Raw genomic sequence first — 14,624 nt, forward strand, 5'->3', positions numbered from 1 at the left:
TTTTATTTTGTCAGGGCCACAGGATTTATTAGATTTGAGAGATTTCAGCTTTCCACTAAGTTCTTGTTGGGTTATTGGATAATCTAGTGGATTTTGGTTGTTTTTGATGCATGACTCAAGAACGTTCAATTTTTCAAGGACTTTTAATTGGTTGGGATTATTTAAAGGGTCAGTTTGATGGCTATAGAGGTTCTCGAAATAATCTTTCCAAATTTGACCATCTTGTATGGCTGGTTCTTGTGGCTTTGTGGTGTTCAAACTGTTCCACATGCTCCAGAACTGGCCCTGATCAATTGTGTTTTCAATCTTTTGAAGCGTGTTGTTATAATAATCCAGTTTCTTCTGTCTGTGTGTTTTTGTATTGTTTCAGAAGTTCTGAATGTTTTAAGCGCAACTCAGTGTTGACTGGATCTTTGTGTTTTTGATTTGAAATGAATCGTAACTCTTGTCTAATGGTTTTACATTCATGGTCAAACCATTTTTCAGAAGGTTTTTGTTTAGTGCTTTTTTGTTTCATTTTATTTAAATTACCTTTTTTTGCTATATTTTCAAAAAGTCATTAATATGTTTAATTGCTAAATCAATTCCCTTCCGATTAATATCAAATGTTGAATTGCTAAACAATGTTATGGAATTGACTATTTCATCTGAGTTTATCACGCTGATATGTTTCAGCAGTGCTATGAGTCCATCTATATGATGTGTTAAGTTTATATAGATGAATTGGCTTTTTATGTATTTCTCTTGGTTTGATGTTTTCACCCTTAATGGAAACAATGATCTGGCTGTGATCAGACAAGGGTGACTGAGCTTTGATGGTAAACGCACTGGAATAGGATGGGATTATATTTGATATGGCATAATCTACAACACTGCTCCCAAGATTTGAGCCATAGGTAAAGTGTCCACAGGAATCTTCTTTGATTCTACCATTCAGGATATAAAGGCCTAAAGTTTGACAAAGGTGAGCTATCTCCTTCCCATGTCTATTAACTCCAGTATCCTGGTTATTTCTTCTAGGTAGGGTATTAAAGAGGTCTTGGGGTATTTGTGTGAACAGATGTTTATTTCCTGAATTATCAATGTAATCTGGTTCTAAGCCAGTTTGAGCATTTAAATCTCCACATAGTAAAATTTTCCCCTGAGTTTGATATTGATAAATTTCTCCCTGTAAAGTGTGAAATATTTCATCGTCGTAGTATGGAGAATCTGATGGAGGAATGTAAATTCCACAGATAAAAAGGTCTTTATCCAGGATTCCAAAGTTTTTATCCAATTTTAACCATATGTGGTTTTTGCCTTGCTGTACTGGTGATGTAAAAGGGGCAAGATCATTTTTTATCCATATAACTAAACCTCCAGAATCTCTGCCACGATGTATTGAGTTGAGTTTCCATGAGGGCACTATGATTTCAGAGTAACCTGCAGGACACTGAGTGGACACATCTGATCTATACCATGTTTCAATTAAAACTAATATGTCAGTTTCTGATGCTATTCAAGAAATCTGTGTTTGTGCTTTTTAATCCAAATGTTTTAGAGCACAAACCCTGAATATTCCAAAAGTTAATGTTTAACATTTTATATGATCAGAGATTAAAATACTGCTGTTTATCTGAAGGCAAAACCAAGAACCTAAATTAAATTAAAATTAAAATTAAATTAATTTAATTTAATTTAAATTAAATTAAATTAAATTAAATTAAATTAAATTAAATTAAATTAAATTAAATTAAATTAAATTAAATTAAATTAAATTAAATTAAATTAAATTAAATTAAAAAAATTAAATTAAAAAAATTTAAAAAATAAAATAAGTTAAGTAATAGTAACAGTAGAGGAAGTATAACAGTAGTAAAACTGATTCAGTTGAAAATAAATCTTAAATATGAATAATGAATAAAATAGACAAATAATAATAAATCACATTTTTTTAATCATTGTGTTGTGAGTGTTAATTGAGTAAAATTAAATATTCAAAAAGAAAGTAATAGTAATATTAAAATATGTATAACAGTAGTAAAACTGGTTAAGTTGAAAATAAATCTTTGTGAATAATTATTTAAATATATAAACAAATCAAATAATAATGATAATAATCATTGTGTTGTGAATGTTAATTAAACAATTCTAAAGATTATTTCATCAGCTGTGGTTTAAATAGATTTTGTGCGTTTCAGTTTAACATTTTGTTGCACAGGAGACTTAGCAGTCGTTTAATTTCCCCCACATCACTGGAGGAGAGTTCATGAGTGGATGATGAGGGTGGCTGCTGTCGTGACACTACCTAGGTCGTAGGTCGGTGTCTCCTGGGGCGGCCCGGGTGGATGGCGCTGGGGTGGGGCTTCAGCGTAGGGTCGTCTCTCTTGTTGTCTGTGAGACCATTGTGAAGTTGTAGGTCATCTCTGGAGGTCTTGTGGTGGCCTTGAGTGAGGTGAAGGTCCAGATGGATCTGCCTTGAGTTCGAGTTCAAGTTCAAGTCACTCACACACTCACTCAATCACTCAATCACTCAATCACTCAATCAATCACTCAATCACTCAATCACTCAATCACTCAATCACTCAATCACTCAATCAATCAATCAATCAATCAATCAATCAATCAATCAATCAATCAATCAATCAATCAATCAATCAAGTCAAGTCATTACTATCAGGTCCAAGTCTTGTACATCAAATTTTCATAGTCATGTTAAACCTAGAAGTATATCAGGTAATGTTTCAATTGTGATTTCCATTCAAATTCAAGGAAATAAATTAAAATATACAATAGAAAAAGAATAAATAAAAGATAAATAAAATAAAATAATGAATAAAATAAAAATGTGTTTAATTTTTAGATCATTCAAAAATCATTTCAAATAAACAATTTGTTGGATTAACCCTGGTACTAACCTTATGGCTGGTGAGATTTATATCAACCTATTTACTGACTGGTTATTGTTAGAACTCCACTTTCAAAATAGAGTGATTTTGTTAATAAATAGTACTTAAATACTATATAAGCCGTTTAGAGTGTTATATTCTCTTGACTAAGGTTATGTAGATTATGATTTAAAACCCCTCTAAAATAGGACAGAGCTCCTGTTGATTTCCGTGACTTTTCCCTCACGGATCATGTGTTTATGTGCCAGTTTGCTCCTGAAGGCATTGTGATTTCTCTTGCCGCTGTGAAGGCAAACACACTCGAGCTGTCAGCGGCTGAGAGAGAGAAAGATGGAGGCAGAGACGTTCTGTGCTGTAAATGTCCCCTCAACCTCCCTGTAACATATTTTGCAGCCTTTCTGCCATGTCTCTGCCACATAAATGTAAAACGTCCAGCCGGAACGATAGTGTCAGGTGTTTGAGACTGCAGATCACCGGTTTACTTTCTTAATGCATGTGCAAATGGATTATGAATGCGGTTTCATTTTCATTTGGTAATGCTTTTCAATAAAGTTCAGTTGGTTAACATTAGGCATTTCATTAGGTAGCACATATATAAAATCATTATTTTATTTATTTGTTTTAATGTTTTCCCAAAGTTCCTTCTCCTCTTAGGATGTTCTGGCAGAAGGTTTCATCCTTCAAATGGCAGACAATAATTAAACCAGGCGTAAACGTTTTTTCTTAAATGTTGTAGTGTCCTTGAATCATTCCCACAGATGTTTTCTTCAGTGCATTTATAGTGAAGTGAGTGATCCATGCCATTGGGTGGATTTTGAAGAAACTCCTGTCAGCAGCACAAAGACGATTGTGCAGCATTATTACATCGTTCTCACAGTTTTAATGCGGCATGTCCATACTGTCCGCAGAAATTCAATTTCAGACTTGGCAGTTATAGGAAGGTGTTTTAGCACACAGCGTGAGGAAAGTATATAATCATGTTGAGTGGGACGCCTGCTGGAAACATTAAGGGACGTCTTTCTTTCTCTCGTTATCATAAAAGCACTGTGAACAAACAATGAACAGCTGTAATTTTAACCTTTTAATATAGATTAATAAATAAACAAATGTATTGCTTATTGTTAGTTCATAATGTTAATAAATGAGATCTTACTGTAAAGGGTTACCAAAGAACTTTATGAGAGGGTGTTCATGTTATACTATCATCTGTTACCTGCACCATGAAGCATCTCTCTGTCCTTTTCATCCGTCCAACCCCTGCACTTTTTTTTTTTTGGGATTGCTTTCTGAGTTATGTGTACACCTTATGTGAGCAGTGGCATCTTTAACATGCCGAATCTCATCTCAGACTGAAGACAGATTTATGAGTGTTATAGACTTTCGATGTCCTGTATCTGTTGCGACTTGTTCTGTCCTGAATATATGCGGCGCCTTCAGTGCTGTTAGTGTGAGCGTTTATTTATTCTCCTCAAGGGCACATTCTTCCTCTCTTTGCAGTGATTGTAACTAAAGGCCATGCAGCAGATGTGCCAAACACTGCTCTAAAAACACAAACACTCATGCTCAGAGAATTTCAGCATTGAAATGTTTTCACACTGAATATGTTACTGCACTGTCTGTGCAATTGTGTTTACATCGTGCTTATAAAAAGATCCCTGAAAACACTTTCTAGAAACCTGTTTTCATAATGCCATATAATACACATTGCTTGCTTATATATTTTGTTCTCAGGCAAAGTACATGAAATAACAAATATTATAAAGGTTTTGTACGTTAGTGGTGTTTTTCCACTAATGATTAGGGCTGTAACGATATGCGATATGAAACCGAAATCGCGATACGCAGGTCCACGAACCTGTATCGCGATGTGAGAAGGCAGAATCGCAACACACCCCTTCCAACTCCCAGAGTTATCCTTCCTGTCCAGATCCAATGCTACCACATTTTTAAATTACTATAAGTATTAGATGTGTAACGATTTATCGTAGATGGTGTGTCTCAATCAGCTCTAGTTCAGTAAGTGTTTCGGGCACACATTGAATCTTGCAAGCAGGTTTAAACGTTTCTCATGTCAGTCTCTTGCATGGTTGCGTGAGAAAAGTCGTGGCTTTCTTTCACCGCAGTGCACAGCAACAGCTGTGCTCACAGAAAAGCAAAAGACGCTTGCGATGCTTTGCTTTAAGAAGTTCTGTGGGGCCGTTCACATATTGTGTCTTTTCCAGGTGCAAGTCAGTTATTATTTTCAAATGTAGCCGCGCGGCAGGCGCGCTCATAATGGGATCGACGCACATGCAATTCTCAACTTCTCAGAATGCCGCAAGCGCACAGCAGGTCGTGTGACAAGAATCAACCGATCAGCTATGGCCTTTCCGTAACAAAACATCAAAAGCTCAGCCGAACAGCTGATCATAGCTGTACATGGTGGTTTTTATATCTTATCTCCATCAATATATCTCATAGTAAAACTAATGCAAGGGCTAGAAATCATTTGTCCTTTGCAGAAACATCCTGATGCTCTTGGAGAGCTCAGTTCAAGGTTGCATAGCAACGACCGACGCCACGGGATAGCAAGCGCTTTGGAAAGAAGGAGAAGCAGTGCGGCCGCGCCTTCCACGCGTTTTTAGACACGATATGTGAACGGCCCCTATTCATAATTCTAAGTTCATGTTAAATTTAACATTTTTTTTTCAGTGACAGACAGCCCTATTCAACTGTTAATTTGAATACAGAAGGTTTTTATTAAAATTGTATATTTATTTATTTTATTGAAATGTGATCTTGTATGTACAACAAGGAAAATTATTGAAATTTGTTCATGTTTTTTTTAATAAATCTTGTTTGAATTTCAGTTTCATTTTGTTCAAAATATCGTGACACGTATCGTATCGTGAACTCCGTATCGAGATATGTACCGTATCGTGACCTGAACGTATCGTTACACCCCTACTAATGATTCAAATAAATAGTTTTTTGAATTCAGACAATCGTCACTTTTGGTTGGTGATTTGCTTGCATCATGCAGTCAGGTAAATATTTATTTATTTAATTGCATTTTTATCCCCATTTTTACCTTTGTCCATCTAGTATTTTCTCATTTTTATTGAAAATTAATATAATAATCCAGCTACCTATATGGACAGAGAACCAGTCACAACTATATAATTTTCTTTAAAGTATAACCTTGATTTATTATGACTGTTTCACTGAGAACATGCCATTTTCTAAATGCTCTATGACTTTGAAAAATAATATAGATATTACTTGGATAAAATGATGATGCATTCAGAAAAGAAAGCAATCAGAGTGAATGAACATGTTTGAGTGTTTGAACTGTAGGCACATATATGCACCTATATATAGCTCGATTGGAGCTGTAATTCTCTTCCTGCCATGATGTCCTTGGTCGATTGTCATTGAGCATCAACTGAATGACAGCAGACATTAAAGTGGACAGCATGTGGTTTAGATTGAAAGTCCATGAAGCTGACAGCTTTTCACATTTCCTCTCTTTCAGTAAATGTTCCAGAGCTTTTAAAATCACAGAAACACAGACACACACCATACTGTGACGGTCAATTTCATCTTGTAATCTGTCTCTGTGTGTGTGTGTGTTTAGTTTCTGCAGGACACTTTGGATGCCCTCTTCAACATTATGATGGAGAACTCGGACAGTGAAACGTTTGATACTCTTGTGTTTGATGCTCTGGTAAGATTGTCATGGTCTGTTGCTTCAAATATGCACAAACTCAAAAAAAGTATGGATGCCATTTTTGGATTTTTGTTTTAAATATCACATTGATTAGGAAACACAACTTTTAGAATTGATAATGATAATAAAGTGCTGAGAAGTATTAACAATTAATATTTTAGTTTTGAAAGGCTATATTATATTATATATTATATTAATTATATTATATTAATTATATTATATTATATTATATTATATTATATTATATTATATTATATTATATTATATTATATTATATTATATTATATTATATATTAATTATATTATATTATATATTAATTATATTATATTAATTATATTATATTATATTATATTATATTAATAACATTCATTTTTTAAAAATATTTAATAATAATTCATTTATATTAAAGCCAATTGTTATTTTTCAAATATTTAATATAATTTAAGTTTATATAATACATATATAATACATATATAATACATACATATACATATACCTATCTTTCATCTTTCTTCTTCTGGTTCTGAAAGGTCTTCATAATTGGACTGATCGCAGACAGGAAGTTCCATCATTTCAATCCGGTTCTGGAGACCTACATCCGTAAGCACTTCAGCGCCACCCTTGCTTACACGTGAGTGGGAACTAAAGCGATGCTTTCATGCTGCTCTGTCTGTGTTATTGTGTGCTTTGTTTTTATTTGTAACACTGTGTGTGTGGATATTTTTTTCAGAAAGCTGACAAAAGTCCTGAAGAACTATGTGGATAATGCGGAGAAGCTTGCGGAGCAGCTGCTGAAAGCTCTGAAGGCTTTGGATTACATCTTCAAATTCATCGTGAGGTCCCGGGTTCTCTTCAACCAGTACGTTCTTCCTACACGTTCATATCTCCTGTTTTCTTTTGTTCATCCTAAATTTTAATTTTAAGTGTATCACACCCAAACTAGCTTTAGTAGTAAATACTAGGAGCATAATTTCCATTGGTGGCCATTAAGAAATATAATGATTTTATTAATTGATATGTTATGATAAAATATAAGTGGCAAAAAATAATAAATGGCATATTGAACATATACTCAAACTTTGTTTTATTTCCTCCTTCGTAAAATTGGCTTCCCAGCCAATAAGCTGCAGTTAAGGCTAAGAAATGTGACAGTTTGATTTAATGGGCTGATCTGAAATGCCACACCTTTATCAGACTGAAGTGCCCTTGTTTCCTGACGGATAGAGGATGTGTTTGAGGCAGGCAGGAAGTGGAATGGGTAGCGGTGCTGATTTAGGGAGATGGAGGACATGTTGAGTAATGACTCAGGCTAAATTAAGTTCAGCTCTGGTGATTAGCTTGTTGTCTGAGGGTGAAGTATATGATGGTGTCTCTCAGGCCCGTCTGAGGAGAGGATCTCGGTCTCTTAACTACCTGAACATTCAGAGCACCTGACACCACAGACCTCTGTGAAAGACACTAATGAGGACAGTCTGATCTGATTTACTTTGGTTCTCACTCACAGACTTAACCTGCTCCTGGTGTTCATGAATTCATGCCAAACCCGACCGCACACGTCTTATAGTCGGAGATCCGCTAGACAGGGCTTTAGACTGCAATAAATATGATGAGAAATATGACAAAAATTAAATTCTTATGATACGATTGAGTAGCTATTGGTGTCAGACCAGAAAACTGCATCGATTATGAAGTTTCATCAAATATTCATCAATTTCAATGTTTGCTACAGCCCTGTTCAGCATTTCATTCATCTGATTCTTATAACCCTTTTAAAGCATAAGTTGATTGAAATCTGCATTAAAAAGAAGAGAAAAACCCTAATTTAATTTATTTATTATTTTAGGGCTGTCAAACGATTAATCACGATTAATCACATCCAAAATAGAAGGTTGTTTATATAATATGTGTGTGTGCTGTAGTGTTGTAACGATACCAAAATTTTGACTTCGATACGATACCCAACTTAAATATCACGATACCGATACTTAAACGATACTATGGCAAAAACCTAAAACAGCAGGAAAAGTAAATAAATAACATATGACAGAACTTCTTTCTTCACCAGTGTGCAGCTGATAATGCTGGATTTGAGCTTCATTGCCATGAAGATAGAGTTAGCTTTAATATAATTTTTAATGTTTATTATTTTCATGCTCAATAAAATTGTAAATTATTTGCTGTTATGCTTTTTTCCGTTTTTTTTAATACATATAGGTGTTTATTGTAAATATTAGATTACTATAAATAATTAGAGCAATGTTCAAGCATAAATTGGTTTAAAATAACCGTAGCCTTCACATATTTATGTATTTTTAAATTAATTTTATTTTTGCAACCAAAAATCACTTATTAAACTTAGACTCAATAATACACCTCTTTGCGGAGTACTGCTTGCACGAGTAAAATAAAAAAAAATAAAAACACTCATTTAATGTTTGAGAGCATAAATATAATGCTGGTATCACATTCACTAACCTGTCGCTCTTTAAATTCTTTGTACAAATCGGGATGTTTGTCGGCAAGATGCTTTGCCAAGTTGGATGTGTTGGCTCCCTTCGCTTGCGTTTTTTGCAGACGGGCTTTGTGGTGTCCGTGGGCTTGCATTGTAAGCAAAATAATGCCATATATATATATATATTTTTTTTTTTTGTTAAATATATACATGCATGTGTGTGTATTAATATATACATAATTATAATTATTTATTTATTTATTATTTATTTTTCATGAGATTGTTCTTAAACTTTTTAAAAAAATAATATTAAGGGAATTCTACTATATGTCCCTTGTATGGTTGTAATTTATGGGTATAAAGCACTTCAAAATAATTAATGATCAACTGGAGCGTGAAGAATATTTCAATATATTTGACGGGCCATTAGTTAAGTGTGTTATGTAAATGCTCTGGATGAGGGTGAGAATGTCTGACTTGAGAGCACAGAAAGTCAGGTACATCAGCAAAGGCCGCGTATAATGAATGCGTGAACATGGGAATTCTCCTGGTGTTTGTGTGGATTTTTGGAGCGATGCCGAAAAGGCCCGTCAGCTCTCTGCCCTTCAAACTAGATTACGGAGCAATTCATCAGTCTGATCGGCCTGTAATCAGGAGCTAGTTTAGAGGTGCCAGTGAACAGGTGGGTGTGTGTGTGTGGAGTTTGATACATTGTTTTTGATGTGGATTTGTATGGCTTCGGCTAGTTTGATGTCATGGATTTGCATACCAAACACATGTAGACCAGTCTGTTGCCTCTCTGATGATTTAGATGAAATGATTCTCGCTGCCCAAGCCCCTGATCATCTGCTGTTTGTGTGCTTTCCTTCAGGCTCTACGAGAACAAAGGCGAGAGTGATTTCATGGAGTCCCTAAGGAATCTCTTTGCTTCTTTTAACGCCATGATGAACAGCAGTGCTGAGGGGACCGGCGGGGTGAAGGTGAGGCCGCTTTAGGAACCGGTTTCTGATGAGCTGAACATTTAAATGCTGTATTAGTAGAGCAAAAAGTTAAGCAAAAATGAAAGTTTAGTCATTTACACATCTGTCGTTCTTTGTGTGACATTATTTTACACAAAAGATGTTTCTAAGAATGTTCACGCTGCTCTTTTACATACAATGAAGGCTTACAAATGACATAGCAACATCATAACAGTAGACCATATAACTACCAGATGTGCGCTGCATTTCCAGTCTTATGAAGTGTCATTTGTTCACCTTTAGTGTTTGAAAATAATGACTGTTTTCAAACAGGTTTTCAAACCTGCTATTAGTCGTTTAAACTAAACCCTAAACTCACACCATTTTTTGAGTGTATATATAGATTCTGTGAGGAAAAATCTGAAATTTAAATCATTACTTACTGAAAATCCTCTTCAAAATTCATTTGCACATCCATATATCCAAAATTGATGCATCACTATCAGTTAAGAGGCGTGGAAACCAATGAAATTTGGCATAGGCTTGCTAAGCATGACATAGTTTTGCATACAGAGGAACTGATACTTAAGAGAAATCAAACTATAGTTTTACTATTTATGTGCTAATTAGGGACAGAATGTGTGTGTCCCTGACAGTAATAAATACTGAATTTCACAGACATAAGTTATTAGACAAGAAGTAATAGAATATATGTCTTAAAGGTGCTGCAGAGGATGTTTTGTTTTATACATTTTTGCAATATTACTTGAAACTGTCTTTACTAACTGATAAAAGACTATTTATTAGGTGCACTGAAAGTAATAATATTAATATACATCATCTGTGCACGAGGTAGGGCCTTAAAAACATCAGCCAATTGTTTACGCGATGATCGATGATTGCCCTCTGGCTTGTCAATCACTGCCATGACGTTCCTTGTGAAAGACGTGCGCGGCGGCGAGCTCCAGTAACTTTCCACACTCTACAGGCGCCGCATGCAATGTTTTTGTCAGGAGACAGGTGTAACAACTGCAGATTACGAGTTACCTGCGGTGAGTCCGACATAATGAATCCACTAACACGACACAGCGAAGCCTGGTGGTAAACAAACACTCGTGTTCCATTACTCGTGCACGAGTTTTGGGAGGCGTTCCCTCGAAACTTACTAACAGTCTTTGGTTTTTCAGTCGACGAAAAGATCCTCTGTAGCACCTTTAACTCAATACTTTTCATAGATTTGATGCCACTAACTTGGTTAAATTTAGAAAATCTAGTGACATATATCATATATATCTGATACATGTCTTTATGCGGCATAATTGGGTATTTGAGATTTGAGTGCTGTAATGAACAACATTCTTAGTAAATAACAATTTTTTTCTGTTCCTCACAAAATATGAATTTATATGGATTTAGATAACTTGTGGATGAATAGTGTAAATACACTACTGTTCAAAAGTTTGGGGGTCAATATTTTTTTATTTATTTATTTATTTTTTAAAGAAATTATGCTTTTAATTACATTATAAAAAGGGGTGCACACAACTTTTTTTTGGTCTAGTTCTCAAGGGAGCACCTGGAGATGCTGCTTTGTACTCACACTTTACGCAGCATACTTATCCTACAACTGCATAAATGTAAAATAACACTATTTGTTCACTTTAGAAATGAAATATAGGTTCATCTTTGTTAAAGCTGTACTTTTTTTTTATTAACATTAATGACAGACAATAGCAGGAAAATTAGGTTACTGTCACTTTAAGACGGAATGCACGGACCGATATACTGACACACATTGGGTTTCTTTCTCAACTGTTCACTTATGACATAACCGAGAGAATACTTGCCAAGACTGGTATATTGACATGGATTTTGTGAGTATATGTCCGTTCAAGCGCAAGTAAATGAGAAAGAGGAATTAATTAAATGTTCGAGCGCTGTCTGAAACATGCCTCTCTCTCTCTCTTCGGGTGTGTGCGACTGTGTGCACAGGTAACAGTGCCTCTTCTTCCACGTTTAAATGTGTAAATTGGCAAGAAAAAATACATCCAAATGATAAACTTTCACTCTACTATGGTTAAACTTAGTAGTTAATCCACAAATCATATGCGTGCTGAACCGTGCGGCCTGGTCCGTATGGATCACGGATTAACTGCGGTCCGTTGCACTCCTAATAATTATTGAACACATTTTTCATAATGATTGAAAAATCCTACTCCAGTAAGTAAACGTGTTCCCAAAAATTGTTCACCAGATATGTGCACCCCTGATTATAAATGTCTTTATTTACACTTTTGATCAATTTTATGTTACAAAATATTTTTGTCAACTTTCTATTCATCAAAGAATTCTGGAATTATCCTGGTTTCCACACAAATATGAAGCAACACAACTGTTTTCATCATTGATGATTATCAGAAATGTTTCAAAATCAACCTCAACATATTAGACTGATTTCTGAAGCATCAAGTGACACTGAAGACTGGAGTAATGCTACTGAAAATCACAGGAATAACATTTTGAAATATATTCGCATAGAAAATAGTTATTACATTATAACTATTTCCCAATATTAATGTTTTACTGCTTTATTGATCAAACAAATGCAGCCTTGTTGAACAGAAGAAACTTACTTAAACCCTAACCCTTAAAATTTAACCGATCACAATCTACATAAATAGGCATAAATATTGATGTTTCTGTCTTTCATCTGTTGAAGTGTGTGTTTGTGTGTGTCTCTCTCGTCACCTGACCATCTCCTCTGTCCACTGTGGCTCTGGGTTCGCCCTCTTTAGCTTCTCCTCAAGGTACTCTATATCTCCTCCTCTCGTTCCATCTGTTTCTCCGCTCCTCCTCCTCTGTTTGTGTGCTTTTTGTGTTTTGTCCTTGACCTTTACTGTCACTTCCTTTTTTGCATTAACGCACCTCTGGTCTAACGCACAACACCGACACAATGGATCAGGCCCTCTGGACGGGTTGTGAGTCAGCCTGGAGCGATGCAGGTGTGCCGGTGGCCGAGATCTTAGTGGTTTTGTCAGAAAGTCAAAAATTTATGTTAGTAAGATGCACTTGTGAAACAACAGGGGAAGGAATGCGCTTTCCTCTCTGCTGGCATTGTTGCAACAGGAAAGCAAGAGACGGCGTGAGTGAAATGGCATGACAACTTGAAGTACATTGTGTTCACATGGGCTCACACTATTTTCCGACAGTTTGAGCTTGTTTAAGTCTGTTTTACTGCACGTATTGGGTTAGTTTGTTTTTCACTGCTTTGCAGTGTGGGTTTGGAGGGAAATTAAGGTGAAGTGTGTCATTTGTTGACCTCTGTTGTTAACAAACTGTTGACCTCTAGTGTTAACAAAAGGATTTGAAAATAATGACTGTTTTCAAACAGGTTTTCCATAGTTCCCCTAGCCTGCTATTGGTTGTTTAAACAATTAGCCCCGCCCCAAACTCACACCACTATATATGTATATATGTATATATGTATATGTGTGTATATATATATATATATATGTATATATATATATATATATATATATATATATATATATATATATATATATATATATTATATTTTATATTTTATATTTTATATTTTATATATATATATATATATATATATATATATATATATATATATATATATATATTATATTTTATTTATATATTATATATTATATTTTATTTATATATTATATATTATATTTTATTTATATATTATATATATATATTATATATTATATTTTATATATATATTATATATTATATTTTATATATTATATATATATATATATATTATATTTTATATATTATATATATATATATTATATTTTATATATATATATATTATATTATATTATATATATATATATATATTATATATATATATATATATATATATATATATATATATATATATATATATATATATATATATATATATATTATATTATATATACATACATATACATATAAAATATATGTATATATACATATACATATAAAATATATATATATATATTATAGCTTATGTGAGGAAAATTACTCACTGTAATGAGATCAGATGAGATCATTACTCACTGAAAATTCCTTTTTGTAGCTTTCAAAATTAATTTGCACATCCATATATTCAAAATTGATGCATCACTGTCAGTCAAGAAATTTGGCATAATTTGTGCCAAGTGTGACATAGTTTTGCATAGCTAGTTTTCAAAGAGGTAGCCCTGCGCCAATCTGTTTGTTTATATATATTTTTTCATGTTTATTTCTAAACATTGTTATTTAGTTGTGATGTTTTAGTAGGAGCCAAAAACTGGATTTGATATAAATAAGAACTAAATAAACAAATTAACAAAATAAACAAATATATATTTAGTTTTTATTTATAACAAATCCAGTCTGTGATGCTTTAGTTTCTACTAAATTTTAATAATCTATTGTTTCTGATTCTATGTAAAATGTATTTTAATATTATGTGTAAAATGATTTAGATAATGTAGATTTTTGGACTGATTTCCATTTTTTAAAAAAAATAATTAATTTATTAATTAATTTAATTTCGCTGTTTTTTCTTTATCCATATTATCCGTTCTTATCCATAACATAACATAAATAT

The 14,624-nt window shown here is 33.6% G+C and overlaps 1 protein-coding gene across 8 annotated transcripts in view; it reads left to right on the top strand.

The window, feature by feature from the left end:
• Window positions 1-14,624, top strand: part of dock1 (dedicator of cytokinesis 1) — a 273,581-nt gene that overhangs the window by 79,745 nt on the left and 179,212 nt on the right. For 4 of the 8 annotated variants that reach the window (XM_067368773.1, XM_067368776.1, XM_067368775.1 and 1 more), the window contains 5 exons: window positions 6,505-6,594; window positions 7,129-7,229; window positions 7,329-7,457; window positions 9,922-10,030; window positions 12,805-12,816. In XM_067368773.1, coding sequence (XP_067224874.1) covers window positions 6,505-6,594; window positions 7,129-7,229; window positions 7,329-7,457; window positions 9,922-10,030; window positions 12,805-12,816 — 441 coding nt within the window. The remainder of the gene's footprint in view (window positions 1-6,504; window positions 6,595-7,128; window positions 7,230-7,328; window positions 7,458-9,921; window positions 10,031-12,804; window positions 12,817-14,624) is intronic. The other 4 variants (XM_067368774.1, XM_067368778.1, XM_067368777.1 and 1 more) reach the window with 1 other exon arrangement.

Source organism: Chanodichthys erythropterus, chromosome 19, assembly GCF_024489055.1.
Source record: "Chanodichthys erythropterus isolate Z2021 chromosome 19, ASM2448905v1, whole genome shotgun sequence".
NCBI classification, from domain to species: domain Eukaryota; kingdom Metazoa; phylum Chordata; class Actinopteri; order Cypriniformes; family Xenocyprididae; genus Chanodichthys; species Chanodichthys erythropterus.